This window comes from Microcaecilia unicolor, chromosome 6, assembly GCF_901765095.1.
Source record: "Microcaecilia unicolor chromosome 6, aMicUni1.1, whole genome shotgun sequence".
Classification (NCBI taxonomy): domain Eukaryota; kingdom Metazoa; phylum Chordata; class Amphibia; order Gymnophiona; family Siphonopidae; genus Microcaecilia; species Microcaecilia unicolor.
Window position 1 is genome coordinate 298,364,643 of NC_044036.1, and position 20,702 is coordinate 298,385,344.

Consider the following 20,702-nt stretch of genomic DNA (forward strand, 5'->3'; position numbering starts at 1 on the left):
AAAAAAAAAAAAAAAAAGGGCTGAAATCAATTTAACACTTGACTGCTCAACTCAATAGATCTCAAATTGATTTATTAAAATCTGATGATTTAACTATGTTGAATGCCACTGATACATTCAAAATGATAAGCAAATACTGACTACCTCTATCAAATCCTGTCTTTACTGTATCCAGCAAAGAAATTAGAATTCTTTATAAAACCAAACTGATGCAGGTTTAGCACATTGTTCTTCTCCAAAAATTGTAGCAATTGATCAGAACTAACTTTTCAATAATTTTAGCAAGATAGGGCAGAGAAGAAATCGACTTATAATATTCTACTAAATTAGGATCAGAAGCTGTATTTTTCAAAAGAGGTCTAACTGCTGCTGTTTTTAAATTCTCTAGTAATCTACTGTCTAACAATGATTTATTGGCAATGATCTCAATAGACTCAATTGCAATTTCAGAGCAGTTGAATCCACTTAAGCAAAGATTGTAAGCCCTCCCAGGTTAGGCAAAACGCTTAGCTGCTGGGACTCGGCCTTACACTAAGCGTTTTGGCGCAAGATAATACGCATGTATTCTGTTATTTGAAGTCTGTGTATATTTTTTGTTCTTCACATTTATTATGCCTTTCTCTTTATTTGTAGAAGTCCCGACATTGATACAGCAATGTGAAATGCTGGCCAACGTTGGTCTGGGGACTGCTTTGTTCTGTTGGAGAAGGCTAGATAAGTGTATTTCACTTTCTTAAAAAATATTATAAGAAGTGAAAGGTGATACTTTTGCACTTATGTAAATTGTAGTATGTGTGGTTTTTTTTTTGCCAATGATGAAGCGTTATTAGCTTCGAAGGTGTTCTACCTGGAGCTCCTTGAGGCTTTTTCCACCCACTTTTCACTTTGTTTAAATCTATAGATTTACTTCACAGACTTGAATATTTATTGAGGATTGTATTTGATATTTGTAGTCAGCTGGATTAGTTCATCCTCGCTTTGGAATATAGGTAATGTTTAACTTGTAACATGAGGGAATGGAGCATCTAAATGACAGATGAAATGTAATGTGGACAACTGCAAGGTGATGCACATTTAAAAAAAATCATTCCAACTACAGGTACAAATTCTGGATTCTGTGTTTGTAGTTATAACCCAAGAAAAAGATTTTGGCATCATGGTGGACAATAAGGTGAAATAGCAGATAGCATGATACCGATTATTCAAACAGGAATGAATTACAAAACTGAGAATATCATTATGTCTCTATGTAGGTCCCTAGTGCAATAGGCTTAACATGTTAAGGCTCTTCAGCATGGAGAAAAGGCAACCAAGATGGAAAAATATATAAAATCAGGAGCGGGTGGAATGCTTAAACACAGGACGATTGTTTAACCTATTAAACAACACAAAAACAAGAGGAATCTTTATAAGTCTAATGACCGGCAGATTGAAAACAAATCTGAGATTTTTTTTTTCACGCAGCACATAAGCTGAGGAATTTGTTGCTGGAGGATATGGTTAAAGCAACTAACGTAGTGGGGGTTCAAAAGAGGTTTGGACAAATTCCTGGAGCAAATATCAATAAAAGAATTATTAGCTAGATAGAGTTAGGAGAGCCTATTGTTCATTCCTGGGAATAAGCTACGAGTAAGAGAGAGAAATCAGTCACCTTTCTGGAATGTATTTATTTAAAACATACTGTGCACTTGAGATTGGCCACTCTTGCAGCGAGGATACAGGGCTCGATGGAACTTGGTCCGACTCAGCAGGCTTTTTTTATGTTCTTATGTGGCTGCCTGGGAGCATCGGTTCATATGTTAACAGGTCGATACTGCCAGGGGAAGTTAACTCCACCAATTTAAGGTATATGAATGAATGAATCAAGCAATTCATGATCACTGAGAAAAAAGTATAGAAATAATAACCACCGCCTTTGCTATCTGGGAGACAATTTTCAAACAGACCACATAGACTCTCTCTCCTTCCCAATATTCAGTGCTATTTAAACGGTCAGCAACGGCCGCTGATTGCTTAAATTACGTTTAACTGGCTAACTACAAATATTCAGCGGGAGATAGCTGGTTATCTCAGCTGAAGATTCGCGGTTAGCGCATACCCCCAGATTCTATACAGTGCACCTAGAGATCTGCACTGAAATCCAGGTGTATTCTATAACAATGCATGTAACTTAATTGGCTTAACAAGCTAATTAGCGTTGATAACAGCACATAAGCAATAATGAGCACTAATTGGTAATAATTAGAATTTACATGCAGAGCTCACTAAGTGTATTCTGTAAAGCAGTGCACCTACTTCTAGCATGCACAGGCAAAACGGGGTGTGGTTAGCGTTGGGAAAAAAGAGCATTCCATGCGTGTTCTGAAATTTACGCTCATAGTTATAGAATATGGCCCAATGTGTGTAAATGTGTGGAAACTCAAAAGAGTAAAACCTTTCTTCCCAAGGGTCATTTTTCGTAACCTAGTACAGTCAATGGTATTAAGTCACCTGGACTATTGCAATGCACTCTACGCTGGATGTAAAGAACAGACCATCAAGAAACTTCAAACAGCCCAGAATACCGCAGCCAGACTCATATTTGGAAAAACAAAATATGAAAGTGCAAAACCCCTAAGAGAGAAATTACACTGGCTCCCACTCAAAGAATGTATCGCGTTCAAGATCTGCCCGATTGTTCATAAAATCATTTAAGGAGATGCCCCGACCTACATGCTAGACCTCGTGGACCTGCCACCCAGAAATGCTAAAAGATCTGCCCGCACATTTCTTAATCTACACTTCCCCAGCTGTAAAGGATTAAAATACAGACTAACACATGCGACCAGCTTTTCCTATATGAGCACGCAGCTGTGGAATGCACTACCAACTAACTTGAAAACAATTAACGAAATAACTAACTTTCGCAAATCTCTGAAAACCTCTCTCTTCAACAAAGCCTACCACGAGAATCCATAGCTTAACTATAACACATCACCACGCCACCCTTATTCTGAATGTCTTCTTTGTTCTTTTTTGTCATCCTTGATCTCTTTGTAACACCAATTGTATCTTTTACTCTGGAATGGCGATGCCATAACAGGTCTTTGTAAGCCACATTGAGCCTGCAAATAGGTGGGAAAATGTGGGATACAAGTGCAATAAATAAATAAATAAATATGTGCGCCGGGATTTACGCCATGTTTTCATTGGTGTAAATGGAGGTACGTAGTTTTAGGTGCTGGGATATCAACTAAGCGTATTCTATATACCGCACCTAAATCTAAGTGCCGCTTATAGAATATGCTTAGTCGGCAATGTTTTCCACATGGATTTTTTAGGTGCCATAGTTAGAATCTTCTCCATAGCGGCTAATCGGCTATATCATTCGATATAGCCAGTTAGCACTGACATTCAGCGCTGGGTTTAGCAGTTAGATAGGACTGCGTAAACAGCAGTCCTATCTTTAACTGCTGGGAACTTAATCGGTTAGTGCTGAATATTGGCTTAACTGGTTAAGTTCTGGCGACCAAAAATGAACCCCAAAATTCAACGCTGATTGCCAGATACGGCATGGCATTGAATTTCTAGGTTCAGCGCCGGCAGTGGGCTTTAGCTGCACTGCCCGCCACCAGCTGCATATCGGCCCCAAAATACCCCCCCATGGTTTAATGCACATGCTTTACACAGATATTCAAATCAAACTATCCGTGTTACTTCTCTTTCAAAATTATCAAGTGCAAAGTGCATGTTGAAAGCTTCCATGTACTTTGCACCCATTATGTGTGTGGGCGGTGGAAGGGCAGGAGGACATACAGCCACGTGAAAAATTGCATGTACGGAAAGGCAATTCCGGAACTGGGCACTCGCATTCACGTGCCACTTAAGCACAAGTGCACAGAATACTGGCACTTTTGTGGGCAAATGTATAATTATGAGCTCTCGTGGCAACAAAACACCTAAGTGCTGTTTTATAAGGGCATGCATAAATGGCATTGTGCATAAATGTATAAGGGGGAGGGAACTGTTCACATGGGTGGGGCATGGGAGGTGCTGCTGCTTAACACAAAAAGTTATGCTAGAGTTTTGATAAACTCCCTTCTCCTATAGAAGGTCAAGGCGGTATACAGTTTAAAATACAAAATACAAGCACAGAAAGGAAACTCCAAACAAAATTTAGAAAGAATAAAACCAATCATACTTAAAAGGGAAAGAGAGAGGGTAGCGGGGAAGGGTGAGAAAAAGTAAAACTACTGTGTCTTAGAATCTACACCTAGGGAGAGAGAAAACCAAATGCAGCATGAAAGAAAAAGGATTTTAACTTGGGTCTTAAATTTTGGCCAAAGATTGCTTAGACCTAACGTCAGAAGGTAGACTATGCCGCTAAGAAAAAGAATATAGAGTGACAGGTCGACTCGTAGTGCGCTTGTTTGGGGGCCGGGACTACTAAACGATTAGCATCCAAGGGGCAAAGGGTGCAGGAGGGCGTGTAAGGGATGAGGAGGGATGCAAGGTAAGGGGGATTGTTGGTGTGGAGAGTTTTATGAGTGAGAAGGAGGAAGACTTTAAAATTGTACATGGTAAAAAAAGGGGGGACTCAGTGCACTTTTGCTAACAGCGGAGTAACAGAGTCAAATCGCCGAGCCTTGAACAATAGATGGACAGCTAAGTTTTGCAGAAACGATGGAGTTGAGACTGGGGTAGACCCGCATAAATTGTATTAATCAAGTCGCGATATAACGAATTCGTGGAGTAAGGTGTGAAGTGAAGAAAAATCCAAGAAATCTTTTTGCACGACTTCAGAAATTTGATTTTTAAATGCAAGTTACACACTTCCTTGTCGCATGTGGGCAACAGACAAGAAAAAAATAACCAGTGGAGATGACCAGTGACCAGTCGTGCAGAGTTGACTTTATTAGCTTCAGCAATGACTTGACACGGGTCATGTTTTGGCTATATAGCCTCCTTTTGGTTTCAATTTTCGCTATAAGTGATCACGCGGATGCAGAGTGCAGTTGACCTTTGAGATCATTGACTTTTGAATTGTTAAGCATTCATTACATATTCAGTATATTTGCATTTACCGGTGTACTACGGTTGTTAATAGCATAATTCTAGATGATTTCATACACCTGATGCAGGCCATATAGCTGAAACATGGCCCATGTCGAGTCACCTTTGAAGCTAATAAAATCAGTTCTGCATGACTGGTCACTGGTCATCGCCACTGTTTTTTTTGTTTGTGCTAAGTATTGTGGAGGTTTGTTCTTCTCTTTTTTGGTGTGGCATGTGCAGTTATCCCAGGTCTATGGCTGGTATAACTGTGGGCGATTAAATCTAAAGGCATGCTGATACCTGGTTACACTAGTATTCTATAAGGGAATCTGGATACCCAGGTGCCATAATAGAATAAGCTGTCACTATGGGTTACTGGGGCACCTAATTGGAAGTGCCCACTAATAGAACCAACCCCACACTGTCTTTCTCCATGCCCATGGAAATGCCTCTTTTTCCCACGGCTAAATATATGTGCGCGTAGAAACTCATGTGCATATTTTTTGCCAGACTTGAAGAGAGTAATTTTCAGTTGGGTCGTTTTACCTGCGTAAACAATTATTTACCCAAGTAATTAGCTTTGAAATTATTCTTGTCATGCAAGTGCATGAAAATAGGCATTCACACATGATATCTAGTCCCTCAGAGGTGCTGCCTCTTTTCACTTTTACCTGTGCTGTGTGAAGTCTGCTGTTGGTGTGTGAGGAAACACTGTAGCCATCTCCTTGAGATCCTGGAGACACTGACAGAAGATAAGGATGATTGGGCGAAGGAGGCAGGCTGATGTGCTGGGGGCTACTTGCAGTTTCAAGTGGAGAGTGCTGAGGAGAGCACTGAGGACTAAGAAACGTAGAAGATATAATAGGATTTTGACCTGCTGACTCTATACAATGGCTGTTAGCCTTTTGAGGGACCAGTGATGCCCCACATGAGTTTATTTTTTCTGTAGAGTTGCTATTTCCTGGTTTAATTGGCATGTGCTTTGATGCAAATGGGCAGCTGGACACTGCATTCTCCTGTTTAATGGGAACTCCAAAGAAAGCCAGATGCTTGTCCTCAGGGCAGCTGGTTCTTTTCCGCTTCTGTAGTTGCATCTTCAGCTCTTCTACCTGCCTCTGTTCTTGCTGAAGCTTCCAAGTCAGTTCATTAATAACCTTTTGCTTCTCTACCAGCATCTTATCTTTCTCAGCATCAATGCACTCAAGATCTGATTGGAAACTTCCCCCATTCATGCTTCCCATTAAGCTGTCATCTGCACTGAGGTATGCAGGAGAAGGCTGGAGGCCAAACTGGGGAGAAGACATTGGTCCATCACTGAAAGTATCAGGCAGAGAACCACTCACCGAGAGGTCTGAAGATGCTGGAGAAATAGGTGGGGTGGAGCTAGTGCTTCCAAACTGATAGAAACCATTGGAGAGCACACTTGATGAGGATGGTGACTGATAACTAGACAGAGTGTTGCTTGGCGTGACTGGAAAGGTGACTGTAGTTATTTCTCCGAAAGCTGGTACTGCATTGTTGCTGCTGCTGCTGCAGTCCTGGAATGAACGTAGACGTTCCATTAAAGCTGTTTTTGTGCCAGACACGGGTAGACCTCTTATTCTCAGTTGCTGTCTCAACTCTGAAACCTAAAAATTAAACAGTGAAGCAATTAAAACACTGTAAACATAGCTTTGCTTTGTTTACTCTCTTCTGTAAGGTCTTTCATCTATGACTTCCCATCTGGCCCTCATCACAGAGGTGCCATATATAGCCTCTGTCCTGACTCTTTTTCCATCTGGCTCTTATCAGAGACTTGCCATTCACAGCCTTCTGCATCATTCTTTCCTCCCTTTTCAGTGCTTCATCATACAAATATATTGTATTGCTCTGTATCTATGAAAAATGCATTAGGATTCAAGAATAAAACAATACATAAAACTATTACTTTTTAATTTTAAGTAATATTTCAGAATCCCAATAAGATGCTTCAGGGTGTACACTGGATACCAGCTTGTCATGGAGTTACAATCATTATGTTTACATCCTGATACATTGTCAACCCTGCAATAATTCATTGCTTAATTGTAAACAAAGATCATTAATTTGATTGGTTGAAACACAAGGTCTTAATGCCCTATAAATGTTTCTTTTTCACATATATAGCTGTTCAGACTATCTATATCATATTCTTGAAATAAATATTATGGAAAAAAATCCTAAACCAAACAAATTTTAAAAATTGTAACTGATGGCTTGGAGTGGCGGGCATGGGTTCATTACAATTCAAATTTATTTGTGTCAAGAAAGTAACCAATGGAATAATTGGATGTCGGACACACATATGGAAGACCTGGACATCATTGGGGGCTGAATAATGGAGCTGAACGGAACCCCAACCCCCCCACCCTTGCTGTTAATGGCTCACATATGGGAGACAGGGAAGACTTAGGGCAGGAATGAGGAAGTTCCCCATTCCTCTCAGCCAGTGGCTATTGCGTGGTGTTGGGCAGGTGGTTTTGTGAGTGGTTTCACTTACCATGGGGTTGTTTTTATTTGTTTGTGCAAGGTTTCAGTTGTGCAGTATCAATGGGCTGTGTTGTGCCAGCTGCAGAAAAGTGGCTTTTTTTTGTGTGTGTGGGAGGGGGGTGGGGGAGGAAGCTTGGTTGTTGTGTTTTTTTCTGAGGGGTGGCTGCAGCTGCTGGGGCTTGGTTTGTATCAGGCTGAGTTTGCATCATCCTGTATTTTGTAGCTGGGGTAGGGAGTTTTTCTTCACTTGGTGTTTGTAGGGTCTTAGTGCCTGTCTCTTTGAAGTTGGGGAATCATATGTCTTTCTTTGAATGTGGACAATATATATGTTTACTGTTTTATTTGTTTAACTTGGTGAGTGAGAACTAGTGATTCTGGTAATTTGGGTGGTGGTTGTAGTGAGGTTTTCTGTGGGGTGGATGATTAGGGTGGGTTGGTATAGTTTCTGGGGTTTTTTGTTGTTTTGGGGGAGAGAGGATTTTGGTGATGTTAAATTATGGGTCCAAATTATGGGTGGATTCAGTCTGAGTGTGGAGCAAAGGATTTGTCAGGGATTGGTAAGAGGGGGGCAAAGAAATCTAGGGGCTTGGTGGAAGAGGGTGTGGGGCCTTGAGCTGGGTAGTGGAAGAATAAGGGCGTTTGGGGAAATTCTTGGGTCAAAGGGGGCAAGATGAGATGGGAAGGGTGGTGTGGGATAGTCATCAAAATCCATTAATCTGCTTACAAAGAAATTGGCTAAGCCTACTAGAACTGGATCTGGTGCTCGGTCCGGTCAGAAGACAGTGACGGTGGGAAGCACTTGGGTTCAGGTGGATGACTTGGCTGCTGATTTGAATCCTGAGTCCTCAATGAGTCAGTGTTTTGATTCTGCTAATAAAGTGTTTTTGAGCAGTGCCAACGGGAGAGATGGGGACAAGAGAGAAGAGCAAGGATGGGAAGAGTTTGTGTAAGCAGTCAAAAGTTTACATGTTGATCCCTGGATTCTATATATGGTGTTCAAAGTTACTTGCGCAATTTATGCACGCAATTAGAGTAAAAATCCAATTAGTGCCAATAATTGGGTACTATCAATTATTGGCGCTAATTAGCACAATTTGGATTTACGCACGCATCTTGCTAGGTGCTACAATGATGCACGTGTAAATCTTGTTGGAATAATGTATTGTATTTTACATGCATTGTCTGTCAGCAATGTTTTTTCTCTGTGATTACTCTGTGACCTCTGATGTGAATTTCCTAGAGAGGTCACAGCCATGCAACTTCCTGTGGGTGTGGTTAGGCACTGCACATGGAACTCATGATCTCTCCTAAGCTGAGGATCTATGGTGTGAGCATCCATTACCATCTAAGCACATGGAAAGAGCTGATAATCCAAATGTATAGTATTATGTATATATAAGCCTGTCTGAATATAATCTAACTACAAACTGTGAGTAAACAGATGTTTTGTTACTTCAACTTTAAAGTGACTCAGCAGTGAATTATTCTGGGGTGTATGTGAGAGAGATGAAGAAAAGAAATTAACATTTCTAAAGCTGAAGCTGTGTGTATAAAATCTGCTAATTATTTACTACAAATAATCCAACAAAAGGGTATGGGCCCAGCCCAGGAATTGAAAAAGGGAGAAATATTACCAGGCAGTGAAAAAGCCAAATTTTTCTCTTAAGTTTTAAAAGAAAGATTCAGTCTGTCTCTCTCTCCCCCCACACACTAAACAGCAGACAGAAGGCTAAGAAATGGCTGAGGGAGGAAATTCACCATTTTCTACTCTCTCAAGGTGCCTAAATTAACTGAATATAATTATCAGCAATGGAAGCTAAGATTCAGATGTCTCCTTCAAGCAAAGAAATTAAGTATATGTTTAGACCAAAACAGAACAGCTGAAAATATGGCTGAATGGGACAATGCAAACTATTATGTGAAGAGCATGTTTTTGGAAGCTCTCTCAGAGAAACAAGCCATACTGCTGGAAGCAAAAGATACAGCAAACGAAATTTTATATAAACTGAGAACTATGTATGCAACTACATATGCAAAACAGCAACCAATTTGGTTAGCAGAGTTAAATGAGACCAAATTAAGGGATAAAAGTAAATGTAATGATCACATTATGCATCTTATGTCTTCATTTCAAAAGTTAGAACTTTCTGGAATTCCCATGTGTGATGCATTGAAAAGAGCATTTCTTTTTACCTCACTAGGTCTGTAAATGAAGCCATTGAAGGGCAATCTTTTGAACAGGCAGCATCAAAACTGAGGCAGGAATGCATAATTAATGATTCTGAGGAGATGTGTTCTCAAAGCAAGTCAGAGAGAAATGAAACAAATTTCTTGGCAAAGAACAGAGGAAGGCGGAGCTATGGGAAAACTCCACCCAAGGGCAAGCTGATTTGCTATTCATGTGGAAAGGAGGGACATGTATCTAAATGGTGTAAGGAAACACAAAACACCCCCTCTAGCTCACCTAAGCCAATGGAACAAAAGAACTTTCCAAGCAGAAAATGTATGAAAGACAATGATAAACATAAGGGCTTTCTAATGGTAGAAAAATCTTTGACTATGGTAAATAATAATTCAAATGAAAGTACTTGGATTTTGGATTCGGGGAGCACATGCCATTTAACCAATTGTAAGGATTTCTTTCAGGAAATGAGTCCAGAAGAAGGCGTTCTTCATACTGCAAATGCAGGGACTACTCAGATCCAAGCAAAAGGCATTGGATTCTTAAAATGCAAAGTGTCTAATGAAGTTAAAGAAATTCCTGTAAGTGATGTCTTGTATATTCCCCAAGCAGTTTGCAATATGCTTAGTGTATCTACATTAGATAAGAAGGGATTTGCGATTCATTTTGAAAACAGTAAGTGCACAATCTCTAAAAATGATGAAGTGTATGCTGAAGCTTTTATGCATAATGATGTTTATAAACTGAGCATTTCAGGTGAAGCCTCACATCTGGCGCAAGTAAGGAAGAATGATGGTAATGTAGTCTGGAAATCTGGCACCGCCGCCTGGGACATCGTGATTTTAAGGTGATCCAGGATCTTTACAGTAAGCAACTTGCCACAGGCATTCAGATAAGTGCAGATGCTGGTAAAATGGAGAAATGCATAGACTGTGTTACTCAAAAAGGAGTAAGACCCTCATTTCCTGCATACACAGGAAATAGGAGTAATAAAGTACTGGACTTAATACACAGTGACTTATGTGGACCGTTTAATATCCCATCATTGGGAATAACAGATTTGTGCTAATATTCTTGGATATTTCTCTAGATATTGTGTGGCCTATTTGCTGAAAGAAAAAAGTCAAGTCACAGACATGCTGAAGAAATACGTAGCCATGGTGAGCAATAAATTTGAAAGAAAACCAAAGGTTCTTCAGACCGACAATGGTGGTGAGTTCACTTCACAAAGCATGTGCACATTTCTAGAACAAGAAGGCATTCAGCATATCACAACAGTAGCTTATACACCAGAGCAAAATTCTGTTGCAGAGAGAAAATTTAGGTCACTTGTGGAAATGACCAGATGTATGCTGTCAGATAGCAATCTCCCTAAAAGACTATGGGGGGAAGCCATTCTCACAGCAGTGTACCTACAAAACAGAATGCCAACTAAAGGCGCTGAGCGCACACCACATGAGACATGGCATGGTAGGAAGCCAAACCTGTCACACATAAGAACATTTGGAAGTACAGCATATGCTCATGTACCAAAGCAAAGAAGGCATAAGCTGAATTCCACAACAGAAAGGGGCATTTTAGTTGGCTATGCTCCAGGACACAAAGGATATAGAATTTTGAATCTGAAAACTGGCATTGTTGGCATAAGACATGTTACATATTTTGATGAAAACAAAAGGGTTGATAAAGGCTGGATTATCCCAGATGAGCCTTATCAATCCAGAATATGAAACTAGAACCATAATAGACATGCCAGTGTATATAAATGCCATACCAAGGCAGATGTCTGAAAGCAACTCATCTGTATCTAATGAGGAACAGGCAGAGGAAGCAGACACAGAAAGGATCATTGCAGGAGACAGTACAGTTGGAGAAGGGGAATCAATTGGAGAAGGACTCTCAGATTTAGAGGATGCGGAAAGGTCGGACCAACCTGTTGTCAGACGCTCATCCAGGGAAAACAAAGGTGTTCCACCCCCAAGACTGTCTTACCTAACAAAGTCAGCAGAAGCTCAAGAGCCCTTAACATGGGATGAGATTGAGAAAATGCCAGCAGAAGAAGCTGCTGAATGGCGTAAAGCTGCACAAGAAGAAATTGATGCATTGAATAAAAATAAGACTTGGATTCTTACAAAATTACCTCCTGGCAAGAAAGCTATAGGATGCAAATGGGTATTCAAGTTAAAAAGGAATGCACAAGGAAAAATGGAAAGGTATAAAGCCAGATTAGTCGCAAAGGGATATCTTCAAAAATATGGAGAAGATTTTGATGAAGTGTTTGCACCTGTAGTGAAACACACGACAATTAGAACACTTCTGAGCATTGCAGTCTCAAAAGGCATGCAAGTCAACCACATTGATGTGAAAACAGCATTTCTTCATGGAGATATAACTGAAGACTTGTACATGGAACAGCCAACAGGTTTCATAAATACAAAACAAAGACAGCTAGTATGTAAATTAAACAAAGGTCTTTATGGATTAAAGCAAAGTGCAAAAATGTTGGAATGACAAATTGCATGAAATATTGACAAATTAGGATTTAAGCAAGGTGAAGCAGATAAATGCTTGTACACTAGGTGCAGAAATGGACAATATGCATACATTTTAGCTTTTGTTGATGATCTGCTCATTGCAAGCGAAAGTGAGCAAGAGTACAAGGACATTGTAAAATATTTAAACCTGAATGTTGAGATAAAAGAACTTGGTAATGTGTCATACTATCTTGGTATAGAAATTGAGAAACAAAATGATGGTTCTTATCTTCTAAGCCAGAAGCAGAAAATAAATGAGCTTATTGAAAGTTTAGGTATGCAAGATGCCCAAGTTGTAAGCACTCCCATGATCACTGATTTCTGAAGGATAAACAGTAAGAGAACCTTTACCAGATAACATCCAATATAGATCAGCCATAGGTAAGCTTTTATATCTGACTACCACATACAGGGCTGATATAGCAAATGCAGTAGGAATTTTGAGCAGAAGGGTCAGCTCACCTACCAAATCAGATTGGACTGCAGTAAAAGGATGGTAAGGTATTTAAAAGGTACCATTGATTGTAAATTAAAGATTTCAGCCAATAGTAATCCAAAACTAATATGTTACTGTGATTCAGATTGGGCAGGGGATCATTCTGATTATAAATCCACAAGTGGATATGTTTTTATGTATGGAAATGTACAAATTTCATGGGCCAGTCATAAACAAAGTATTGTGAGTCTGTCTTCTACAGAAGCTGAATATGTGGCTGTATCAGAAGCATGCAGAGAACTGATGTGGATTGAAAAACTTTTGCTGGATTTGGAATAGCTGAACAGAGACCAATCCAGATAATGGAAGATAATCAGAGCTGCATCAGACTGTCACAGAATGACAAGGTTCAGCCACGCACCAAGCACATCGCAACGAAATACCACAACGTGCAAGAGCTGGCAAAAGAAGGGGTCATCAGCCTAGACTATTGTCACACCAGTGAGATGACAGCTGACATCATGAACAAACCGTTACCCAGAGAACGTTTTGAGAATCTGCGAATAAAGCTTGGACTTTGTATGAATTAATAATTGCATGACAGTTATGCATGAGAAGGGGTTTGTTGGAATAATGTATTGTATTTTACATGCATTGTCTGTCAGCAATGTTTTTTCTCTGTGATTACTCTGTGACCTCTGATGTGAATTTCCTAGAGAGGTCACAGCCATGCAACTTCCTGTGGGTGTGGTTAGGCACTGCACATGGAGCTCATGATCTCTCCTAAGCTGAGGATCTATGGTGTGAGCATCCATTACCATCTAAGCACATGGAAAGAGCTGATAATCCAAATGTATAGTATTATGTATATATAGCCTGTCTGAATATAATCTAACTACAAACTGTGAGTAAACAGATGTTTTGTTACTTCAACTTTAAAGTGACTCAGCAGTGAATTATTCTGGGGGGTATGTGAGAGAGATGAGAAAAGAAATTACATTTCTAAAGCTGAAGCTGTGTGTATAAAATCTGCGAATTATTTACTACAAATAATCCAACAATCTTTCAGCATGCAACTGAATAGGGGGTGTGGCCATGGAAGGAGCATGGGTAGGTCAGGAATGTTCACTTAAGATGCGCACAGTATAACAGAATTCAGAGGATCTGTGCCTAATTTACATGCAAAGATTTATACCAGGTTTCAGTGGTGTAGCTCATCCGGGGGAGCAGGTTCAGTAATGGTAATGTGCTCACTGGTTTCAGTTGGTGTAAATCCTCATGCCCAAAGTAGGGTGTGGATCCCAGTGCTACACACTATTCTATAAATGGTGCCCAACTCAGAGCGCTGTTTATAGAATAGCAATCAGTGCTCATTTTTTTTTTTTGGGGGGGGGGCGCCATTTACAGAATCTAGTGCAATTTGTGTTGAGAAGTTAAACATTTGGATGCTGAGCAGTGCAAGCACAGGGATATTGAGGAGGGACCTGTGGGGGTGTGTGGGAGTCATCTTCTAGTTTGTCTTTTGATTTGGAGCCTGATGTGGGTTGGGGTCAGCAAAACATTTTTGATTCTCATGATAGGGCTGCTAGGGGTCGGGTGGGTGGTTTTGGTGAACCATTAGTCAGAGTGGCATACTTATAGGGGGCATTGGCTCCACTGGGGACTCACGTTCCGTTGAAAGTGAAGCAGAAGATTTTGTGGGCTACTCCTAGGTCATAATTCCAAGTACCATAACGGATTGTGTCACATTGTCAACATTTTAAAATCATTATTTCTCCCATAATGCATCTTTGGTATAAATGAAAGTGCTTTCCCAAGATACATAGGGGAATTTGGGGCAATTGATAAAGGGGTTGAAGTCCCTTATAATAACATGGAAAAGTTCTCTCAGGACACATAGGGATCCCATACCAGTTTATAAAGTGAAGGCCTTATCTCCTTTATAGCATGACAAGGGTTTCCCATGACAATCTTTAACACTTCATTAAGGAAAAGAGAGAAAGAATGAAAACATCCAGGACAGTTTTTACTACAATACAGAAGCAGTAAGTTTCTTTGAAGAGGGGATTCATGTTATTTCAAACCTTCATACAATGCACTTCAATTTCTTATGGGCATGGCGCTAACTTCCATGATGCTGATAGAAGTTATTGCTTATTATATATCACAGTCATTCTGCAGTCTTATTTATTTGCAGTTGCTAATTACCATATGAGCTTCCCTATAATTGAGGGGTTTTCATAAGTCAAAAGTACATATTCCAAACTTACTTTCAGGTCATCAGATTGGATGGCAGAGGGTCTGGTTTGAGGGAAGCCATACTGCCTTGTCCTGAGAAAGTGCTCTTCACAGGGGACAAAGAAGGGCTGCTGCTGACCGTGGAAGATGAAGAGTCAGAACTCTTGACAGCTTGGCCACTTGGCTGCCTGGAAAATGTAGAAACATGACTGTTTGTATTTGTGTCCTGGCATCATGCATCATTCATCATTCTTTTAAATTTTACTGTTGGAAAAGGCTCTGAAGCTTGTGGCAGTTTCCAGATGGATGAGTGCTACATGGCAACATGAATATCTTTTAACATCAGAGACAAAATGAGTCATTTGGCCCTATGAGTCATGCTATGCATGGCACATAGTTCAAGACTGAAAACTCCTATGAGGAAGGTTTAATGAGAGGAAGAGGGATTTGTTTTATCCTTCCATTAATGCAGATTAGAGAATGGGGTTCTTAGAAGGGAAGGTGTGAAATATGTTCTGCTTAAAAAGAGGAAGCTTTATAGTAGTGCATTACATCTAGTGAAGTCTCTAAAATTGCTGAACTCGGGCACAATATAGGAGGTGATACACTCAAGTCCTAGCAAAGGAAAGTGATTGACATAATAGTACTGATAGGAGAGAAGGACAGTCTTGGATAAGACTTATCCTACAATCCTAACCAGCAAGGGAAGCTGAAGTTGCCCAGACTGATCTTCTCAGACACAGAGCAGGATAAAAGTAAGAGAAAATCTGGTAAAGGGGGGGGGGGGGGGGGGTGGGGGGGGGGTGGGGGTGGGGGGGGGGGGGGGGTGGGGGGGGTGGGGGGGGGGGGGGGGGGGGGGGGGGGGGGGGGGGGGGGGGGTGGGGGGTGGGGGGGGGTGGTGGGGGGGAGATGAATCTCATAATTCTGGGAATTCTATCACTGCAAAAAGGGAATTGGATGGTCTCCATAGACTGAGAGGCCTTAGTCAGCAGTAGCACTAATAATTTCAGAGATAGGGTGGAGGGGTAGGCAATTGTTCTTAGAAGGTTGTGCAGTAGAAGAACCTGTACCTGATGGTTTCCTATAAGGAAGAAGTAAGGATAGCATCTTGTTTGATTTTTTTTTTGCTCAGAATTGTATAGGAATGACTAAAAGAAATAAATTGGTGAATTTATGATAAGAAGTAGATTTATTGGATTTTCTTCCCCCCCCCCCCCCCCCAGTATAGCTCAAGGTGAGTTACATTGAGGTATTTCCCTGTCCCTGGAGGGCTCACAATCTAATTTTGTATCGGAAGTAGAGAATGACACAGGTAATTTGTCCCTGTCCCGTCACCTTGGTTCTGTCTCTGTCCCCTACCTCGTCCCTGCAGGCCCCATCTCCATCTTTTTCCCATCCCCGCAGGCCCTGTTCCCGTCCCCATCCCATCACCTCTGTTCTCATTTACAGAAGCCTCGAACACTTATGATTATATTTAAATCTTTTTGTTAAAGCATAAAAGAAACAATATGCTGTGTAACTGTTGTGTATAAATTACAAATAGAAAACAATAACAACAACGAGCAGCTATAATAAACCCTCTGACCACCACCCCCCTCTACCCTTCCAACCCCAACAATAGCTGACTTCTACTACTCCAAGGAATCCTAATCCACCCTGTTAAAATGTCCAGGGGTACAAAAAAACCTGTTCTGTATGCTCTAGCGGGGAAAATATGCCCTATGAAGGACTGTTATGATTTTTTAATCTGCGGATGAATGAAGTCATCAACAATCTCAGGATTCAGTCTAGCTGTCTTCCACAGTCCCTCCTGCAATAGAAATTGTCTTCTTAGACGATGTACTGGTAGCAGGATGTACATGATCCCCCCATGCAAATTTGCTAGCTGCGGCCAGCATGTTTGCTTGTTTTTCCAAAAAAATAAAAATTTCATCTGCATCAATCAAACATAATAACAGTCCAGTTCATTAAAAGGTTTCAAAGTAGAAAGTGACATGGGGACAAAGTTTGTCCCCGTCTTCACGGGCTCTGTCCCCATCCCTGCCCCATCCCTGTGAGATCTGTCCCTGCAGGCTCTGTCCCCGTCCCCATCCCCGGTTACTGCGGGTCCCCGCCCCGTGTCATTCTCTATCTGAAGCAATGGAGGTTATTGTGACTTGCCCAAGATCACAAGGAGAACAGTGGGATTAGAAACAGGTTCCCTGGTTGTCCAGTAGACTCCGCCTCCACTGCAAAGAAAGTAGTAAGAAAAAGGTTTTGTGGATGAGTAATTAACGGAAAGGTGATGGACTAAGCAAGATGGTTTTCTGAGTATTGGATGGGAAGGAGTAAAGAGATGCTGTACAGAGGAGGATAGTCAGAAAAAAATACAGTAAATTTAAACTGCTTAGAATGTTTGCATTTGTAATATGGAACTATCTGATGAAACATAATAACTGTCATAATTTAACTTTTTGAATCTTTCAGCACAAACATCATGAGAATTGCATTGATTGATGAAGCGATAGGGCCCCAGTGTAAAAAGCTGGTTGAGGGAATGAGTGATATTCACATCCCTGACCTGCCCCAGAGTTGTTTCCCACACAAATAAGCTCTACTTAAAATACTATGATAAAGATCTGCTCCTAGGGCTTTTCTCCATGCTGAACTATTCAAATGACCCACAGTGCAATGTGTTTTTGCATTTTAAATGTTATGAAAAGAAAAGGTTTCAACAACGGTGAACTATAAAAAGATATTTGCCTTCCTCTGAGCACAGTAAAACCAACTGTTGAGTGGCTACAAACAGATATACTTACACAAAGGGATGGATTTCCAAAAGCTGCAGAGTATCAAAGACGGTGAGGTAAATTTTCAAAAGGCAAATTATACATTTGGTGACACATTATAAGTGCCTTTAAATAAAAATTACAAGAATTATGCTTATAATGCTAGATGTAATACAGCCTGGGATAATTTTCTAAAGGTTTGTTCACACATGAAAGGGCTTTTATAAAATTACCCCAAGGATTTGTATACACAGTGACAAGGTGACACATACTTTTAATGGGACCTGCACGTAGGCATGTTCAGTACAGTGTTGCGTGGGGACAAAAATCTAACCTGTCTCTGCCTGTCCCCATGGGAATCTAACCCTCCCCACCACAAGTAAATCTCATCCATCCCCACCCTTGGCCCACCCAGTCCTGCCCTCACCGCACAGTCACCTTCAACCCCCCCCCCCCCCCCAAGAAAGTCAGATTCTATAAACAGTAAAAATACTGGTAAAAGTAAGATAAATGCATTTTCTTTCATACTCTGCTGAATACAAAATTTAAAAAGATGTACATTTTCAAACAAGCAAACATCCAGGAGCAGCATGTCCCCCCCCCCACCTTTCCTTTCGCTCCTGTCCATGAGCAGTGTCCTCCATGTGCTCTATGTCCCCCCTCAGGCTGATGTTAGACATTCAGGGGCCTAGGCCGAAACCAGGGAGGGAGCCCAAAAGCTGGTCTTCAGCCTATGCCTCTTTTAGCTTGAGGCAGGTTTGGGGCCTCCTATGGTATGGGGGCCCAGGGCAATTGTCACCCACACTCCATCCACCCCTTTTACAGCCCCCTCCCTCCCATGACTCTATCCACCTCCCCTCCCCTCCACTCCAGCTTTGAGTCAGGGTGCCCTCCCCGAATGTACCTCAATGCATCCTGATGCTCTAGTGGCCTCTTGGGGGCAGGAATGATCCCCACTCTTTCCTGCCCGTTTCACTGGTCCCACTCTGCTGCAGCTTCTTTAAAATGTCTGCCGAGACTACATGTCAAACCTACTTGAATTAGCTATAAGTAATGCAATCAAGGAAGCAAGATACTACATCACGCTACACTTTCCTAAGTGCTAAGGACTAAAATACAAATCCTTATACTCAACCAGCTTTACATACATCTGCCCCAAGATCTGGAACACAATATCAAAAGCACTAAAATGCACGAATGACTACACAACCTTCCGCAAGCATCTGAAAGCTCACTTCTTCAGAAAGTTTTTCTTCAACGAACCCCACAGTCGGCTTCAACAACCACCAACACACCTAGTATGCTTGACCACTAACAGATCATGAACTAAGCTCTTGACTACTCCAAGAAGCATATAACTGTCTATCCGAAGTAATTGTAACCACATTGAACTGACAGCTAGATTGGAAAATGTGGGGTACAAATGCAGAAATAGTAAATAAAAATAAATAAATAGGTAGTTGCGATAGGAAAAAAAGAAACTGAGGAGTAGAGGATGAGAGAAAGGGAGAATGAGGGTAATCTAAGTGTGGAGTGGAGGTGCACAGAACAGAAAAATACGATTACAAGAACCATCAATGTCAGACAGCTGTAGAGACGAAAGGAAGACAGGAGAAAAAAAGAAATAAAACAAGATCACGTAAAGAACTTAGATGAAAATGGCACAAGAAAAATCACATGGTGAGGTCGGGACCAGAGCAGATTAGTAATATAAAATGTACAGACAACAAAAGGAGAATACATTTTATTTTCAGCTGTCTGGAGTATGTCAGCTTTTGAAATGTGCAAGTGCAACCCTGATAGTTACACAGTGCAGAAGGAAATACATTTCTGTTTCTCTAACATTGCCTTGCATTGAGACTTCTCGGAGGTTCCTATTGCTAGTTAGAGGTTGCTTATTCTGAATTTGAGGTTTTAATCTGTATTCTGAACGTATTCTGCTAGTCTTTAGTTTCGGTGTGGGGATCTGTAGCAGTCTGATTTATTCTGGTTTTCCAGCAGGAAGTATATGTTATTTAAAGACCTGCCTTTTAAAGGAAGAATTGCTATTTGAGTCCTGGAGTCTACTACTACTACTACTATTTAGCATTTTTAAGCGCTACAAGGCATACGCAGCGCTGCACAACTAGAAGAAAGACAGTCCCTGCTTAAAGAGCTTACAATCTAATAGACAAAAAATAAATAAAGTAAGCAAACAAATCAATTAATGTGAACGGGAAGGAAGAGAGGAGGGTAGGTGGAGGCGAGTGTTAGAAGTGGTTACGAGTCAAAAGCAATGTTAAAGAGGTGGGCTTTCAGTCTAGATTTAAAGGTGGCCAAGGATGGGGCAAGACGTAGGGCTCAGGAAGTTTATTCCAGGCGTAGGGTGCAGCGAGACAGAAGGCGCGAAGTCTGGAGTTGGCAGTAGTGGAAAAGGGAACAGATAAGAAGGATTTATCCATGGAGCGGAGTGCACGGGAAGGGGTGTAGGGAAGGACAGTGTAGAGATACTGAGCAGCAGAGTGAATACATTTATAGGTTAGTAGAAGAAGTTTGAACAGGATGCGAAAACGGATAGGGAGCCAGTGAAGGGTCTTGAGAGAGGGGTAGTATGAGTAAAGCGACCCTGGCGGAAGATGAGACGGGCCAGAGTTTGAACCGACTGGAGGGGAGAGGTGACTAAGTGGGAGGCCAGCAAGAAGCAGATTGCAGTAGTCTAAACGAGAGGTGACAAGGGTGTGATGAGGGTTTTGGTAGAGTGCTCGAAAGAAAGGGGCGGATTTTACGGATGTTGTAAAGAAAAACGACAGGTCTTGGCGGTCTGCTGGATATGAGCAGAAAAGGAGAGAGAAGAGTCAAAGATGACCCCAAGGTTTCGAGCTGAGGAGACAGGGAAATGAGAGAGCCATCAACAGAAATAGAAACGGGGGGAGCGGGAGGTGGGTTAGGGGGGGAAAATAGAAGCTCGGTTTTGGTCATATTTAATTTCAGGTGGCGTTGAGTCATCCAGGCAGCAATGTCAG

At 41.2% G+C, this 20,702-nt stretch overlaps 1 protein-coding gene across 1 annotated transcript in view; it reads right to left on the reverse strand.

Moving 5' to 3' along the window:
• MYOCD (myocardin) overlaps positions 1 to 20,702 on the reverse strand; it is a 140,631-nt gene that overhangs the window by 25,174 nt on the left and 94,755 nt on the right. Inside the window, 3 exon segments of the mRNA XM_030207977.1 lie at positions 5,706 to 6,662; positions 14,965 to 14,978; positions 14,981 to 15,120. Of these exon segments, the coding sequence (XP_030063837.1) occupies positions 5,706 to 6,662; positions 14,965 to 14,978; positions 14,981 to 15,120 (1,111 nt within the window).